Below are 19,486 nucleotides of genomic sequence, written 5' to 3'. Positions count from 1 at the left end.
TTCTTTTTACATATGTAAATTTTTTCAACATCAGTTGGCAGGAAGAGAACATCTAAAATCTATCTTAACTCGGAGCTGGCTAATTGTAAGTTCGAAATGTTCACCTGAATAAACTTTTTAAAATGATTCCATTCCGTTTCTTTAGTTTCAGTTCACTTATTCGGGTCTGAAACATACAGATTTAAAATTCATACAAATTTTGCCCGTCGTTCAGTTTAATGCGGTTAAATACTGGAAGGTTCTCCATACCCTACTTAGAAGCGACTCGTAAGAGCACCGAGTCATCTTGTGTGTCATCTTCGTAAATATGATTTTAGGATTATTTAAATAAGACTCTAGGATAATGTGCACCTCTCTGTAAACATTGACATATAATTGGTATGTAATTATTTTAACATTTCATATGAATTTCATTATTTTACGTATCTTTATACCAGTAATATATGCCTACCTAATCAAGTTACACTGAATAAATTTTCACTTAATGATTACGTTAGTTTCATATTTTAGATAAGTAAGGTATATTTTTGTATGTATATAGTCTTTAATTTAAAGTTTATGGGCGTCTACATAATTTTACATAAAATATATTAAGACACACTTGAAATATTTTAAATTCTTATTGAAAAATCTACTTTATTTTGAACTGGTGATTTGCCGATTACTCGCGAGGAACTGAAAAAATATGACAAGGGTGAACCAACTGGAAGGTCTCCTTATAACCACCACATTATAAATAAATGTATATATATATATATCTATGTATATATATTTATATATATCTATGTATATATATTTAACTTTTGCTAGTATAAAAGCCCTTTGGCACTTGTCGCTGGCACAGTTAGATACCGATACGGATTAGATTAGATACCGATACGAACAGTTAGATACCCCTTGATTAGTAAGACACTGAATCTAGCAAAAGTTATTAAATTTTATGAGCCAGGAAAAATTAATAGAAATTATAGTGATTTTATTACTGGGGAGATTTCCGTATCTTGATCTGTGGCAGAATGTCTTGGCAACTGGAAACTTTAGACCAGTGACCGACTAGAAACTTAAAGAAAAACATCACAGAAAAGGACCAACTCGAAAGGTATAACTTGTAGCCACCCCTGGGCAAACATCTACATACCTTTTTTTAAAAAAAGTTGCAAAGCTATTTGGCACCTTGGCGATTAAGGTTGGCATGGCAGATCAGGATACGGAAATATCCCCTTATTGCATTTGCTGCCAAATTAAACAATTCCTTCTCACAAGCATACTTGATTATTCAGTGTTGTAGTTCAATTTGTGTGTGTGGTAAAAGAGTTACAATGTTCAAATGATAAATCAAATTCAGCTTAAATTTTTAGAAAGTAAATCCTATAATCCTTGTAATTCCTATAATTTTATGAGACGAACTTTAAAATGAACAGTGACGAAGTAGGTACATTAATATTATAACCTTTAATGGAAACATTAAATGGATAAAAAAAATTGATCAATTTTGACTTTTTTTTTCCCCTAAAGATTCTTTCTGTTTATAATGAGGGGGAATATTTCCATATCGCTATCTGTGGCAGGATAATTGCTCAGTATTGACTGAGGCCCGCAAGAAACTGAAAAAAAAGTCACAGAAAGGGACCAACTTGAAAGGTATAACTCGTAGCCACCCCCTGGCCAACATATATATGTGTTATTTTTAATACGAATTTGCAAATTTAAGATCTATTTAGCACCTTGGCTATTGTAGTTGGTGCGACAGTTCATGATATGGAAATCACTATATTTTAAAATATCTATAACCAGGGTTGGCAAGTTTTTGACACATGTGACGGTTTTTACCAGTTTATACCATGGTTTTTACCGTCATGTCAAAAACCCATAGTTTTGATAAAACTGTATTTTAATTTGAGTTTAACTGCTTATGATTTAAAATTAATTCATTTTTGGGCAATAAAATTAGAAAAAAAGTTAAAAGATATTTAAGAACAGATTTTTGCATTTTCCCAACATGATTATTTCAAATCATGCTATTTGAAGTAAAATATTAGGATACTAAACAAAATTTTCAACATTTCCAAGCATCATTTTGTTTGGCATATTACATTACTGAAGAATGTCAAGTCATTCCTGACTTAGAGTTTGTTAGTAGTTACAAGTTTTGAAAGTTTTGTTTAGCTTATTTCTGATATTTAAGAAATGCCAAATTTTAAATTCTTTTTTTAGTTCTTGAATTTATTAATAGTTCCAAGTATTTTTGTTTGTTTATTTCTAACAATTACGAAGTGCAAAATTTTGAATCCTTTGCAAATCAAGCTATAATGATAAAAGTTAAGTATCACTATTTTTTATAAGTATGTTACAATATTTCTATATGAATGTATATCCTTCTATAAGAATACGTGTATATAGTTGCAAAATCAATAGCAATCGTTTACAACATTCATTTATAAAGGCAATTAAGTGAAAATAATATATTGTCCGCTATATGCCATAAATTGAAGAAAACAGTAGGTTTTTGACGATTTTTACCGGTAAAAACACGGTTTTTACCACTGTCATGTCAAAAACCAGTTTTTGACGGCAAAAACCCAACCCTGTCTATAACTGTATGACAAAGTTTATATAAAATTAATTCATTGAAATTGAGAAAAATCTTTTTGACTAGCTTTTATCTAATAAAATGGTATGAAGCCATATAATGATTTTATTGGCTTGTTTACTTTTTTTGAAATAAATTTTGCTTTTAACATATCTTTAAATTCTGTATATTGTTATTTTGGTAATAAAATTGTTTCAATATCTTTAAGTTAGATAAACTATGTATTAAGTTAGATAAACTAAAAAAAAAATTGACACCCAATTAAGCCCAAAATAATCAGACAAAACCTAGTCTTAAACCTTGCAACTAAATCTTTTCTCTTTTTAGAAAAAAAAAACCTTTGTCATAAATAAGTAATAAAATAATATTTTGAAAAAGTTAGTTATCAAGGAATTTTTTCTTGTTACCTGGGTGATCTGGCATCTGAGATTTGTCACCAAATCACCCAAGACACTTTACTTTCCTTGCAAGACACTGGACATAACTTTTTGATGTCTTCTCTTCACTAGAAAGAATTTTTACCATCAAGATTTCAAGATGATGGAAAGTGATGATTCTGTTCGACCAAGACCTTCAGTGTTTGCTTGTACAACACATAGAATTTCACAAGTAAGTATTGAATAATTTTTGTTTTTCTATTTTTGAACTATTTATGTATTGTTCGTTAATAAATCAGTTGTATATGTAATTTACATACACGGATAATACATATGGCGGAGGTTTGTTCTCCGTCAGTAGCCGCCAATATTCGTATAGTGGAACTGGGAGTCTCCAGGAAAGAATATACCAATTGTTTAGTGAAATTTAGATTTTATTAAGCATAATTGGTGATATAGAGACTGGGGAGGCCAGCAAGGGCACTCCCAGTCTCCACAAATTTGAAATTAAAAAGTGAATATAATTATTCCTAACAGACATAGAAAGTATGGGTAGGAGATCCAAAATTGGCGATTTATCAAAATATACTATAGCCAAAACAAAGCCAACCAGCATATCAATATTGGGTTTAAAAGAACACCTTGGCGATCACGAGTTGCCAACAAATTTATGAGAATTATCACAACCACGTAACCGAAACATTTAGCGGTTAGAAATTTAGAATGAAAAGTTATAAATAGATTTTTGTTTTCGATTAGAGGCGACAGTGAATTAACAAGTCTGCATTAGTAATGAAATAAAAAGTATCCGTTACATTGATCTAAAAGAGAAGAATAAATATTTTATGTTCGTTTTAAAAGATTAAGTCTTTGATTTTTTTTAAAATGTAATTCTATTAATAAAAAAAAGCTTAAGTAATGAAAGATATTTTAAAAGATAGGAAATAAATATGTAATGCCAATTGTGGCATCACAATACATTATTACAATTACGCACAAAACGTTTTTATTATTGTCTGTTATATTTATATATTTGAAATTTATTAATAAACAATATTTTTCAAGTGAATAAATTCTGATTCTTTAGTAGTGCAGTATCATCTGCAAGTTTTTCTTGGTAAGGAATCATATATGATTTCGTTAAAAATCATCTACTTTTATAAAGAAAAAAATTAAACGAAAAGATTTTTTATTGATATAAACATACAGTTATTTATTACCAAAAGCAGACAATTATTTTATGAAGCAGAATGCAGCTTTTTCTTTTTATAAGTGATCAATTCTCATTCCACTAAGTTTTTTCCCACTGTTCACAGTAAATTTCGTACTCAATAAATTAGTTCTTTTTATTCACGAATTTTATGATGAAGTTAGCTTTTTTTAAATTCAATTGATCTTATAATATCCTGCCGTGTCTTGTGTCTTAATATTTATGTTAGTGCCTTTTTTAACTATCTTTTCGTTTGGTATTTATCAAGTGTTTTTATTTAATTTGATTAATAAATTTTCCTTGTACTTTATGATTTTCTTTTTTCCTTATATTTATGTATGAAATATGATTATTGATTTTGTTTTATATTAGGCTAATTTAGTAATTTTAATAAATCTCAAAAAATAAATATGTGAATTTTGTATTTTTTAAACTTGCTTTTGTTTTAAACTTGTAAATGTTTTTATTCTTTTAAATGTTATCTTTCTTCATTTTTTTTTTAATTAAGGAGAACTTCTTTTCTTATTTTAAAATACATTACTCTTTTTCATTATAATTTGGGTTTGATAAAACAGTACTGATAAACGACATTTATAGCCAATTCAGAAAACCGGGAATTTCAGACATCCGGGATAGCGATGGTCCTGAGCATCCCGGTTAATTGGTTCTATTAGGTTTTTACAGTCTCCAAAAATGAAGCAGTATCTTATTTAATTTAACTACTATCCTTTTCTGAAAAATTGAATTTAATTTGAATCAATTCAAGCGGATTAAATTGTTTCAACTTTTAAAGAATATTTGTTTAACATTTTAACTCTAACAATTCCTTTATTTAACAGTTGGGAACCTATTCCACTATCTCAGTTTTGCCAAAGAGCTCCCCTAAAATATGTAATTTTTAAAAAAAAAAAATTTAGTTGTGTTAAGCTATTTTAGTGTTTTGAATATGGGTTTAATTACACATAATATAATTACACATTTATTAAATTATCAGTGTTTATAGGTTTAATTCTAATTACTATTACAAATATTTATTTTGTTAAGATTATTTGCAAGTGTTTAAATTTTTTATAGGTTTATCTTTTTTCTGAATTATATTAATGAATTTTAAGGTTTTATCAAATGCATTTTTTTTTTTAAAAATAAAGGGTGTCTTTAAATGTTTATTTTATCATAATTTTCCGTTTAAATTACAGAAAAAGCTTTTAAGTTGATTATCAATAATAATTTCTTTTTTATTTTATTTGAAATAAATTTTTTTGCTCTGTGGTGTCTTCTTGCATGCTTCTACTTCTTATTTTGATAATATTCTTATTCTTATTTTGATAATATTCTTATTCTTATTTTGATAATAAGTGAGAATTATCTTTTGAAATGAAAATAGTTTAAGGACATCATTTAAAAATTGTTGAAGATCAAGTATAATTATTGCATAAGATTACACATTTTGATAAATTTTTATGGTGCTGTAAGAAAGCATCCTGCCCTTCTTTATTCCTAGAGAAAACTCTGCATTTCTTATTAATTTTCGTAGTAAAGCTGCGCTATTTTCATGATGGATAATAACTACACTGATTGAATATACACCTCTAAAGTTTCAGAGTAAACCTTTTTATGAGATATTTAAAAAAAATTCATGTAAATATTTCTTGAGTATTTAAGAAATTTAAAAATAAAAGTGCCTCTTCCATTATTGTAAAGTAGTGTATATATATATTTGATAACTTAAAGTTTTAGAGTTTAAAAGTTTAGTTATAATTTTGTGTTCTTTCAAAGTTTATTAGCCTTTTGCTTATGGGCATGGCTGATGTAACAAACGGACCAGAATGACAGGTTTTACCATGCTAAACGCCATAAGCAAAGAGTTAAGTTTGTTTGAAAAAAAATTCATAAAATTTTTCTTATTAGGTATAGTTTTTAAAATTAATATCTAGTTAAAAGGCAGATGGGGTTACACATTCACTTTAACTACTTAAGACTCTTTAACCACCCCACATTTAGCCCCTTAACGATCGGTTAATTTTCAAGAAAACAGTCATAAAAGTGCCTATTTTTTTATATACCTGTTTGATTAGTGCTGGCATCTAGTTTAAAATATACTTTCTACAGTTACCTTAAAAATATCCTGATACTGCCGTCTGGTGTGTAAAATGAGAAATAAAATGTTTTCCGGATAAAAGAAATGAATTGGTTTTATTTATTCTTATTGGTGTGTTACTACTGAACACTACAGCCCGGGAATATCACGGGAGCGAGAAATAGAGGACGAAACCTCACCCTGTTATTTTCACGGGAGCGAGAAGGAAGGGATTAATAATCCTGAATGCAGCTTGTGCAAGCATCAAAAATCTTTTTTTTAAATCAATTTATTAAAATTTTTTATTGATTATTTGTTTCTTTTTACTGCATTTATAATTACTTTTTTTTATATTAATAGGTTTATCAGCACATATTAGATGTATGGACGCCTTATACTATTTCCCGCTGGGTAGGCTCATTTGTTTTGCTTGTCAGCTTTTTGGCCAGAGTTTTCCTTTTACAGGTAATACTTATTTAGTGTGTTACGCAATTGTAATATTTACTGAATATTTGAATAGGTATTTCATAATTTGTTAAGTCACTTATGCATTAATGAAAAATGTAGGGATCAAACAGTTGCTGCAAAGTGTGCTAAAATGTATTCTTTGTGGCAGTTGGTGTCCAGACGCATATTTTTATACTTTCTTGCAACATTTTGTGCCAAATTTCGAAAATTTCTAACCAAATTGAAATTAACTTTTGAAACAGAATTGGCTGAATTCTGGAAAATTTACACAATGCTCTTTTTTTTTTTTTTTTTTTTTTTTTTAGAGATTGTAGTGCGTGGTTGTTTGTTTGGTCAATGTTTTAATTTTATTGTTATTAATATGGCAGTTTTTTATTTTATCGTTTCCAATAGATTTTCCAAGTAATTTTTATCTCTAATAGGCAACATTTTGCTCTTTTAATTAGCTTTTATTCTCTTTGAACTATACATCTCGTATCACAATTTATGTTAATGACATATGTGAAGTAGACATAGTCTTAAAGATATTTAAGGATTACCATTTGCTATTAATATTCATCTGATTAACAGTTCATTACTTCACGTTTTTTTTATCTTATTTTCCTATTCATATTTACCTGATTTACAAATTACGCATCACAATTTAGTCATACTTGCAATATCCCAGTCCACAAATCAACCACATTTCATTTACAGAGATAGCACTTTGCATATTCATGCAAATTTAAAATTACACATCGTGATTCGCATTCACAAAATTTTAAATTTAACACAACTATTTGTTTTCGAGAAATTTTAAAAATTATACATCATGATTCATATTTACACGATTTTAAAATCAAAGATTGATATTCGTATTCATGTGATTTAAAATAACTTCTCACAATTTAAAAATCAAACCTCATTATTCATATTTAGGCTATTTTAAAATCAAGCAGCACATTTCTTATTTATGCAATTTAGTTCAATACGAGTTCATGAAGGAAAAGCAAGTTTTTTATCTAGCCTACTTATAATTCGAATCATGTTTGTAGCATTTATTTTCAATCTTCGCACAGTTAGGCAAAAAAGAATTTTTAAAACATATCATTTTTCTGAAGCTAATTTTGTAAATATGTGTTAAGAATTGAAATCTCTATTAACATTGTTATGTAATTATATTTTAATTTTTAAAAATAATAATGCTCATAATGTTGATGAATTTTGACCATTTATTCTTAAATATCTAAGAATTGAAATTTCATGTAATAGGATTACAAAAAAGTATATCACTTTCTTATTTATGAAAATTATAAATAGCATTTGTAAAAATTATAAATAGAATTTATAATTTTCTAAAAGCAGAAATTTACCATAAAAAATGCATATTAAAGTCAATTTCTCCTACATGCACTTTTTTCCTGCTAAAATTTCAGATATTTTTTCATGTAGCCACAATTTCCCTTGTTAAATATTGATGATAATTTTTACTAAATTTCGATTTTCCTATTTTTATTTTAAATATTCTGTGATAAACTAATTAAATATCAGTTGGAATGATGTTAATTTTTTAAAAAAGATGTAAGGTATTTTTGTTAAATTAGTAGATAAGCACATCTGGTATTTATTTTAGTAGCGTGGCCTCAATCCTTAGTTTTAAAATGTGCATTCTCTCATGTGTACACATCTAAATATTAATTAATTGCAAATATTTAATATAAGGTAGTTTAATTTATCTACCAAATATAAAGCCATGTGTAATTCGGTATAACATCTGTAATTGGAAATCACTATTGAGAAAATATATTTTTACTGAGACAAAGTAAAATAAATAAATTATTTTACCTGAGATGACATTTTTTATTCTGCTGCATCATCCTCAAATACTTCTTTGATCCAAAAGATATTTATTGCATCATTTATTTAAGAAATATCATAGAAATGTTCCTTGTAATAATTGCTTTATTTATTTATTAAACTTGTAGCGTTATCTAAAATACACACTCAGAAAGTTATAAAATAGTTGAAGATAACAAATTACCACATTATAAATAACAGATAGTTAGTTTTTAATTTTATCTATGAAATGTAGCTTTTGAAGAAAAATAATGAAGGAACAGAGCATTGCAATTTAATTGCATAAAATATAATTTCCTCAATGTTATCAAAATAAAAAAAAGATATTTAAGACAATTTAAATTTTATAAAAAAATAATAATTTTTAGAAAAATAAAATCTGTTTTTGAAGGATGATAATTTATGATTAAAGCTGCTATTTTACTAATAAATATAAAACTTCTTTTAAACGAATATTAGCATACTTTCATAGTATTTATCATATTAGTTTAATGTTGACATTGAAATGGTTTTTAATGCCTTGATTTTGTAAAGGATCTAAATATCTTGCTAATTGATTGTATGTATTTGTTATTAAATATCTAACATATATATCCTAAATTTATTTTTAACAGGGTTGGTACATTATTACATACGCTTTAGGAATTTATCAACTTAATCTCTTCCTTGCTTTCTTATCACCTAAAATTGACCCAGCCATGGCAGATGGTAAATGATTTTTTATAAATGTATATTTTATCAAAATGATTGTTTAATTAAATTCATTGTTAATATTAAATAAATTGTTACAAAATTTATGTTTATTTAAATGTCTTTACTGTGTTACAATCTAACTGTATTATGCAATTAGTCAGACTAGGGATGTGAAACAGATTATATTTTGTCTATTGAGTAGATTTTATTTTAACAGTAATATTGAAAGGATAAAATCTTCTGTATTATGTGTTATATTTTAAAAACTGTCAATGAAAAACTTTAATTTAAGTTTTAATATTATCAAAATAAAAGCAATTAAGATTTCAAATTTACTTTGGTAGCACTCTATAATCATATTAATTTGATTAGGTAATATGAAGAGCTTTTTCTTTCTTTCTTTTTTTTTTTTTTTTAAATTTGATATGTAAAAAAAAATTAAAGGAAATAAAACTTAATATGGTTTACTTGTAAAAACTTTTCTCAAGCTATGAATTATCTTGTGTTTATTCCATTAAATTTTCGAATCACATTATAAACTTTTTGTTTTTACGCAACTGTAAATAAACGTTCAATCTGAGCATTGTCTATCGTAATCAATCATTACTGTAAAAATTTTGCATTTAACAGTGAATCTGACAAAGTTAAGATCTGTGTTTGACTGATCTATAAAAGTACTTTGACAAAGTTGAATACTGTTAATTAACTAAAAAAAAAAGAAAGTAGAAGATTTTAAAGTCTGAACTAGTTATGACAGAATTGTTAGTAAAAAAAAAGTTATTTATTGATATAAACTTAATCTAATGTCAGAAATTTGTTTTTTGATTGATTAATAGTCAAAGAATCTGTTTATTCTTACCTCAAATAACATCCCCTCAGGATTATTTCCTCTCTGATTGCATCAGACTTAGTTTATCGCACCATTTGATGTATCTGAGTTTATAATGCAAATGCTATGTAGCCAGTTTTATAGTTGCATTATAGAAATCTAGAGTAGATTTAGGCAAACAATAAAAAATTGATTTTAAAAGGCCATTAGAATATTTAAATGAACTTAAATAATTAGCTTGAAATGTATATTCAGGATAATCAATTGTATATTTGTTCTAACTAATTCTATATTTCTATAGTTTGCATAATAATTTAATTTATATATTTTGTAGTAGGTTTAAAAAAAATTTATCTTCCGAATATTAAAATATAGTGCAAAGTACTAAATATAAACTAATTATTCTTTAATTTTGTTTTAGAGGACTGCCAAGGTGAGCATAGCTTTTAAATGTTCTAAATTTTTATTAATTAAATCTGTTTTTTTTTTTTTTTTTTTTTTTTTTTTTTTTTTTTTTTTTTTAAATAATATGTATTATAATAATTTCTTCATTTTAGACATTTCTCTTTCAATCTTTTGTTATATCATAGTCTCTAACTTTTTTATGTAATTATTGTATAATGGGAATTGTGTGTGTGCTATTGGTGATAAATATCACTTTCATTAAATTGTGTATCTTTGTTGACATTGATATTATTCATATTTTTTACTATGAATTTATTTGTTGTAAATTATATTTTTTAGAAAAATTTTCATGTAGCTTTTTAAAATAATTATTCGACTTATCTTTAAAAAAAATTATAGACAGCTTCATTGTATATTATTTATTCTTTAAAAATTCTTTACTACTTGTTTATCTCTCCATAAAATATAGTTTGAAATCATTCTGTCAAATTAAAATAAAATCTATTGAAGCATTACAAATTAATTATTACAAAATTCATTTATATTTTTATTAAGTATATTTAATTACAAAGAGTGTATAATCTCCCAAAACCACCTTTTTCCCTTATCCTTTTATGTTGCCTGATATCTTTATTTTTATTTGTAAGAAAAATGTAAGTGCTCTTTATACTATGAAATTTTTAAATGTTAGAGATATGTTTTAAAAAAATGTATTGTTTGGCAAATACGGCATTTATAACTTATTTTTATAATTTTTTTCCTATTTTACTAACTATTTATCTTTCAAATTTCTGCTTTTTTCCCCTACTTTTTAGAAAAAATTTCACTATAGATCCTATTTACTTGTAATAAATAAATTGATTATTTGGTAAAGTTTTATGGAAGTTTTCTTTGTAATTTCTAGTACCTTAAGTCCTTATATTTTTGAGTCTGAGCTGCTAAAAGCTCTGCGCTGGTGGGCTTACTTAACTTAAATATTCAGGAGTGATGGTCAAGTCTGACATCACTGTTGCTATCAACTGGTATTTAGAGGCGAGGAATTATCCACTTTATGTGTCTGAATCCTTACTTTGTACCATGTTAATCATTACTTACAAGATAAGATAGATTAAACAAGGTTCCCATATAATTATTCATATAAAATTCAATGGCTCTCAGCTACTTTTCCACTCAACTCTAAGCAGAAAAAGTAAAGCTTCCAATAAATAATGTTTTAATGGTACTAAAGTCAACTTATTTGGAGTTGAAAAAAATTATTATTCAATATCCATAAAAATTAAATATGTTGAATAGTTAAGTCTGTAAACGAAGCACTAACATAAAGGTGGCTTGTTTGTTATTAGTTGCACTATGAGGCTAGTAACATAAAGAGTTCCTATATCTGATGTAACTAAAGAGTTGTGACAGTCTTTAATTGGTTATGAGCCACATTTAATAAAAGAGAAAAATTAATACTTGTTTGTTATTAATTACATTCTAATACTTACTAACATCTAGAGTTCCTGTGTTTGACATAATTAGATAGTTATGACAGTCTGTGATTGGCTGTGAACTACATTCAATGAACAAAAAAACATTTTAACTTGGAGTGATCAACAAGGTTTTTTTTTTTTTTTTTTAATCCAGCAAAAACTCATAATTAATTTAGCAAAAAAAATATAACAGCTAAATTTTATAGCGGATAAACTATTTCAATTTTTTTCGGTGGTTGTAGACTGATTTAGTATTTTTTTAAAATATTTTTTCCTATTTAAACTGTTAGCTTTCAATATTTAACAATTTTTATTGTTTAATTGTGGTAATTCACTTTCAGATGATGGACCTAGCTTACCTACCAAAAACAATGAAGAGTTCAAACCTTTTATGAGACGTCTCCCAGAGTTCAAATTCTGGTTATTAAAATTACTTTTATTATTTCTTGTTTTTTATGTAAAATTGTATTTCACTAGCTTTAAACTTTTTTTCTTTCTTTTTTTAACAGGTATTCTACTACAAAAGCAACTTTAGTGGCACTTCTCTGCACATTTTTTCAAATGTTCAATATTCCAGTGTTTTGGCCTATTCTTTTATTGTACTTCCTAACATTATTTGGAATAACAATGAAACGTCAAATCAAAGTAAGAAATGTTTTTTTGTTAAATGCATATGGTAATTAAAGTCTTATCTTACTACTATTTATTTTTGGTGTGAATGTATGCACTTGGCAATGTATCAACTACTATTTTTGATTAGTTTTAAAGAATTTTAGCATGAACTATAAGGCTTAAAGTTTTGCTTAAAATGTTTTGAAAACTAAGAGAACTCCAACTATTTACATTAAATTGATTTTTTTCCATATAAAGTTATGTATGGTCTTTTTTATTTTCATATGAATTCTTAAAAAAAAATTCTATAAATGTTTTAAGCTATAAACATCGTATTTTTTTAATCAGCTTTGTCCTAAATTTATATGATAATTTAGCTTGCGATAATTCCAGAAAGTTGTTTTATATAAAAAGTGCTCAAATTAATTGTTTACATGTTATTTTCAAATCTTTATAGCTGTTTACTGAATTCATGAAAAGCAAGATGATTTGCAAATAGAATAATATATCTGTCTAAAGTTAAATATTTTAAAGACCTTCCAACTGCTTTGACTTTTAAATTTATTCAGTTCTAGTAACTTCTACATTTTATGAATTTCACCAAGTTAAACTGTTGGAATAAATCCAATTTACAAAGGGATCTTAGTTTTCATTAATTAAAACAAAATCCTTATAGTTTTAGGTTTTATGCCTTAAACTCAACTCAACAAAACAAATTTTGCTACAAATTAAATAAATAAAAAAGGCTTATTTATATTTTTAATTAAGGGATGGGCAGATTTGTTTGAAAAATTTAAGGTTGAAAAATGTTTGAAAAGAAAAAAAATCCAGAGAAAACATTAATAGTGGGAAAAAATATTAAGTTAGATAATGCCTCTATTGATTCATATACTGGTTTTATTTGAAATTTAATATGCTTTTGACTCATTTCCAGAAATTCTTCAAAGGAATTGAAGAATTCTTTATCTAATAGAAAGAAAAGTTATTCTTTTTAAATTTTAATTCTTAAAATTTATCTTAAAAAGATTTTCTGAAAATGCCTCAAAGCATTTTAAATTTAATAATTTTGATATATTTTAAAAAATTCTTCAAAAGAATGAAGGATTCATTTTTTTTTTCTAATAGAAAGTTTATGGCTTCAAAAAAAGTTTCATTTGTTTTTAAAAAAAATCTTAACAGAGTGCAACTAAGTCACCACTTTGTTTTTAGACAAACCTGTCTGAGAAATGTTATATATAAAATTATAATATCCTCAATTTGTTTTACCTAGGAAGAACTGAACTCCGGTTAGCATACCTAAGGAGTAAACTTAATTTAAATGTTCTTTATATGCATCATATAGAATGAAATAATTTTTAATGGCTTTACTAGATCTTTCTTCATTTGGTTATTTGGCAAGCTGGTCTATGATATTTGCCTTGCTATAAATGTTGTAAATACTGTAATTAATGTCGATTATATATACAGTGAAACCTCCTGTTATGGACACTCCTGCAAAACGGACGCCTCTCAATACGGACATATTTTTAATTCCCCGGGAATCTTCTATGAATAAACCATTACGTACATTCTCCGCAATGCAGACACTCCCGTAACCGGACGCGGACAGTCATTTTGGTCCTGAAACGTTGATTTTTATCTCTACAAACCGGACACTACTTTTTCTAAATAAATTGCAAGCTAAAAAATGCAACTTTTCACCATTTTTAAAGCATGTAAATAAAACTTTTTGCCTTATCCATAACTAAAAATATTGTTAAGCTATTTCACCACCAAAAAATCAATCTTTCTCCTGTTACCTTGCCTAATCTTTGTAAAGAAAGGAGAGAAAATGGTACTGCACTCCTGAAATAATTCTGACATCGGCATCTTTTGATCTTTTCATCTGGACCACACAGGTTATGAGACCCCTCAAGTTGAAATGACTTCTCTCAATGCTTCTTCCCCATTGAAAATTTCTTCAATTTTCTTATCAATTTGAAGATTATATTTAACACAACTGGGGTAAAAAAAGAGAACAGAAGTATAATCTTTGAGGTGTTTATACAAATGAAACATTTATTCAGACACTTGATAGCTGATCAATTGTGAATAATCATCTTCATAGGTCCTCATGACTTACAGGTATGCATTACTTTATTTTCTGTGAATCATGGGAGGTTTATTTTCCAAGAAGGTATTAACCCTGTTCCCTATCAAATGATAAGTAGGTGTAAGGGGATGTGAACCTAATAATTGAAACTGAGCCTAATGACTGAGGACAGTACGCTCCTATTTGATATCATATGTCTAACTTGAGTATCTATGCTAATAGGAAAATTATATTTATTTACCTGTAGCTACATCCAGAATTATGTATTTAATATCAAACTTCTTTATATATTCTTTTTTATCTTTCTTATTGTTTAAATAAATATTCTTGTAGATATTTACAGTATCCTTGTAGATATTATTTAATTATTTCGACATCTTTAGAATATTCTAAAACAATTTACGGTGTTAAATTTCGTTATTAGGGTACCCTTCCCGTAAACGGACAACTCTCATAAACGGACAAATTTTTTGGTCCCATGAATGTCCGCTTAACGGAGGTTTCACTATATATATTTGTTTGGTTTGAAGGGTATTAAAAAACACCAATCTATTATTGATGCTTCGTTGTGATAATAAGTACTATTGGTATTGTAATAAAAGGTGCTGTAATAATATGTTTTTGGTGTATTAATATAAGTTCTATGGTACAATTTTTTGAAGGTTCCCTGAAGTAGATACATACATTTTTATTTGTAGTACTTAGAGAAAGTTATAGCTGACATTTATACCTTTATTTTTGTAGCATATGATCAAATATCGATATCTTCCTTGGACACGGGGAAAGACCAAATATAGGGGCAAAGAGGACTCTGGAAAAGTGATCCTAACAAAGTGATAACAGCAGTTAGAGGAGTTCACATTTTGATATCTGAAGAAATTCATTTTGAAACCTCTTGGAGAGGCTGAAAGAACATTGCCAATGCACTTGCATCAGGAGAGCTCGATCATTTTTTTCTTTCTAAACCACATTTGAATTATATATATTTGTTTGGAGGGAACTGGGGCAATGCATATTGAAGAATTAATGCAGAAATCTAATTGTTTTGCTTTGTGTGGAAACTTGATTATCCGGCTTTCAATCAACTGAGAAATAATTATCAATTATCTTCAATGTAGAAATCACTTTATTGTATTTTTTTAAATCCTTTTAAGCCTTTTTTAAGATAAGTTTTATAACAGTGATTTTTATTGTCATCTTCAGCTGATAAGAAAACAAGATCTAAATACTATTAGATATTTTCTCTTTGAGAATAAAGCTCCCCTTTAGCTTTGTGGTCTAAAGCCATTATGAAAATATTTCGTCAGACATAAAAGAAATCTCATCCAAATAACATTTTTTATGAATCAATCAACTATTTATTGAATTATTCATGAAGTTTTTGTAATTGTAGAAAAAAATTCCTGCCATTTGTAGTTAATTATCTCTTAAAGAATATCGTATGGCTTTTCATCCTAATTAGATTTTATCAGGCAATATCCTAACTCGCACATGACTTTAAAAAAAAAATATTATTTTTCAACAACGTTTAGTATAAGTTGTTAATTACTTATTGCATCTTAATTATTCAGGAAAATACTTATCAATACAAGCCGGATAATTAAGCTTTACTGTATATTTAACTAGATTTCTTGCACCTAGCTGATATTTATCATGTGAAAATTATTGTATTCAATAACATAATTGAATAATTTTGCTAAATTTATTGTAATATTTTTTGTTTGATTAGTTATAACATATTTAGTAATTATTTTTTTTTTAACATTATTGATGCACTCTTTATCTAAATCAAGTCACTTTCCATTGATACTATTTATGTATTAACTAGTCAAATAAAAATAATCTTGAACTCCTAAATTCAACATTTTACAGTTTGTCATATTTATTTTATAGGCATATTTTTTTACCTGTAAATGATTAATATATTCCTTGATGAGCAAATGAATTTAGTGTATAAATGGTAAATTTGATTTGCATGATAAATTAAGTTTTGGTATTGTATTTAAAAGCATATGGATAATAAACCATTATAAAATAAGTTTGTGTGTTAAGTTTCTTATTAGTCTTTTATTTTTTTTAAACTAAGCATTGTTTTTATAGGTATTATTACAATACCTACTCATTGAAAGGTTTACTTCAAGTGATGCAGTCTCCAAATTTTATGTTTTCAGAAAATTTTGAATTATTTTTTCTCAGTTATATTACTGTTTTATTATATTTTTTTAGAATTAATGGTCTGAACTATATTTTTTTTCCTTTCTATATTTTTTGTCTTAATATAGTTAAAAATAAGTTATTATTATAAAGGTATAGTTATAAATCCTATTTTGTTATCAATTCATCCCATTGTTTGTAGTTATCCTGAATTTCCTGGTGAAAAATATTTTGTTTTGATTTTTAGCTTCTTGTTCTAATATAGCTGGTAAAAATCAAATTTCGACAGTTCAAATTTGTAGATTGTCCACTAATTATATGCGTACTTCAGACAAATAAATTTTGGAGGGTTTGTTTTATATTTTCTGGGAATTGAGTCATCTTAAGACAAAGAAAAATAACTGTTTTACAATATCAAATTATGGGGATGAATTAAGAGGTTGTGCACTCATTTATTTATTTATACAGATAACACAGTAACAAGTCTCATTGGGTAGCATTTTGTAGCTTTGCTATTATTTGATTCGTCTCTTTCATCTAATTTTTTTTTAAAATTATGTACTCCAATCAACAATAGTCATATAATTTGTTATTCGTGAGTTGAAGGGTCATTCATTAAATTACTTTTTTGCAAGAGTGTTAAGCAGTATATTCACTTTATTTTCATTTCACGATTATTATTATAAAACTTTTTGATTAAGGAAATCTTGAGCTTTATTACTAATATATATGAATTTTGGCAAGAGGAAATATTTATTACTTGATACAGATTTTTTTTTTTAATGCAGCTGTACTGTAAAAATTTTCCATATATTATCTATCATTGGTTGTTCAGTGTTTCGTTAATAATATTGTACCGGAAATAGTTAAAACATTCTGATCTATCTAAAAAATTTAATTTCACGCTAAATTTTTAGAAAAGAATATTTATTATTCTTTTAGAAAAAATTTCCCTTTATTATATTTAAGCATCCAGAAATAACTTGTTAAAATACAGAAGCAACTTGTTTTTTGTAGTTTTTAATTCCAATAATAGTACTAATCTAGTTCTATTATTTCTTAAGAGAATCAATAGTTAAATATTTATTTCCTGTAATTGGCTAAATTTTAATATTAAGATGATAGTGAAGATGTAACTTTTTTATTGTAATTTTTAGTTCTTAAAATAATCAACAATACTACTAATTTTGTTATACTATAAATTGAAGTAAAAATTATTTACTTTATTTGCCAAGTTTTACTTTGAAGATAGTGAAAAATAAATTTTGTTTATTTTAAGTTTTAGTTCCAACAATAATCGTTGATACTTACTTTGTTCTATTATTCCTTAGCCGACATCCTAATTATGTATTTAACTTTATTTTAAATCACTTTTTGAGGATCTTAGCTAATTATCTATTGAAATATTTTCTGAAAAGATAATGAAATTTGGGTAATATGTCAAAAATATTTTCTATAACTGAAAAATTGTAGTTTATAATAAGGATGATTTATATTTCTTTCTTCCAGAGCAATTTATCACCTGATTTTGATGAACATTTTTCTACAATTCCGTCAATGTGTTTCAGAAAAGAAACAAACTAAAGTAACTTATTTGTTCAAAATTTTATTTTTCTTCCTTCTGCGACAAATGTTGAGAAATGGAACATAAATTCATAATTTTGTAGATATTTTACATCATTGGAAAAAATTGTTTTTAATGACATTGCACATAGTTAAAAATCACAGATAAAAAATTAACTATAACTTAAAAATATCTACTTGAGTCATAGTAAGTAATTTCTAAACAGTTCTGATGTTTTGTTAAATTGTCAGCAATTCAAGTTTATAAAAAATTTTTATAAAATATTCATTTGATACAATTTTTTATAAAATATTTCAAAAAAAATTTATAAAAGTGCTTATAAAAAAAGGCATCTTTAATGCACTTATGTGTTTTTTCCATTGAAAAAGAAAAGGAACAAAATACCTGAGCCTTTGGTAGTTAATATATTAAAGAAATTAATTAAATATATAGTACAAAAACATGAAAAACTATGATTTTCTTTTTAAAACTAAGTCTATAATGTACAGGCTTTGTTACTAGAAAATTGTGAAATCAGATAGCCAAACTTTGAAGAAAATATGTTGCAAACACAAAATATTTAGAAAAAAGTTAACTTGAATGCAAACCAAATACTTAGATATAGTGCTTAATTAATAACTAAAAACTAGTTTTAATAAATAATTTTAGTTATATATAATTTAGTTAAAAAATAGTTTTAGTCATTAATAACTAAAACTATTTTGTTTATATTTTAGGTGTATAAAAGCTACAAATTGCAGTTTACAAGTCTTTAAACTTTTACATTATCATTATTTGAGATTCATATAAATGAGTAAAAAATAAATGCAGTTTATAAAACTATGTTTACAAAAGGAGAGAAAAAGATTTCTAAATTTTTTAAAATTTATACTATTTTTTATGATTTACTGGATTCTCTAACCAACTATAAAAATAGTTTCCCATTTAAACTTGATTGATTTCTCTTCAATTTAAAATATATAGCAAATGAGTAAAAAAAAATTCAGTACAAAATATTTAATATTTATTTTGTTTCTTGAACATTTAAAAATAATTATATATAATTTAAATAATGTATGCCTAAAAAATAGGGATGTAACGAATAGT

At 25.9% G+C, this 19,486-nt stretch overlaps 1 protein-coding gene across 2 annotated transcripts; it reads left to right on the top strand.

The window, feature by feature from the left end:
* Window positions 1-33: 33 nt before the first annotated feature.
* On the top strand, window positions 34-16,699 carry LOC107443097 (protein RER1). Of its 2 annotated transcripts, XM_016056854.4 has the most exons (8): window positions 240-378; window positions 3,100-3,199; window positions 6,615-6,719; window positions 9,173-9,266; window positions 10,502-10,513; window positions 12,299-12,377; window positions 12,467-12,602; window positions 15,406-16,699. In XM_016056854.4, the coding sequence occupies exons 2-8, from the start codon at window positions 3,128-3,130 to the stop codon at window positions 15,496-15,498; spliced, it is 591 nt and encodes a 196-aa protein (XP_015912340.1). In that variant the 5' UTR covers window positions 240-378; window positions 3,100-3,127; the 3' UTR covers window positions 15,499-16,699. The 2 variants fall into 2 exon arrangements, with proteins under 2 accessions (XP_015912341.1, XP_015912340.1); XM_016056855.4 differs by lacking the exon at window positions 10,502-10,513 and having other exon boundaries at window positions 34-378.
* Window positions 16,700-19,486: the final 2,787 nt, after the last annotated feature.

This window comes from Parasteatoda tepidariorum, chromosome 9 (genome assembly GCF_982258835.1).
Source record: "Parasteatoda tepidariorum strain Cologne lab strain chromosome 9, Ptep-v5.0, whole genome shotgun sequence".
Classification (NCBI taxonomy): Eukaryota; Metazoa; Arthropoda; class Arachnida; order Araneae; family Theridiidae; genus Parasteatoda; species Parasteatoda tepidariorum.
Note: the sequence above shows the minus strand (reverse complement) of the source record. Positions and strands in the feature narration are given on the sequence as shown.

Excerpts from the sequence above, each read along its gene's own strand:
- LOC107443097 (XM_016056854.4), top strand. The coding sequence starts at position 3,128 with ATGATGGAAAGTGATGATTCTGTTCGACCAAGACCTTCAGTGTTTGCT. Across the intron at positions 3,200-6,614 it reads CAACACATAGAATTTCACAA|GTTTATCAGCACATATTAGA; the intron begins GTAAGTATTGAA and ends TTATATTAATAG. Across the intron at positions 12,603-15,405 it reads CAATGAAACGTCAAATCAAA|CATATGATCAAATATCGATA; the intron begins GTAAGAAATGTT and ends TTATTTTTGTAG.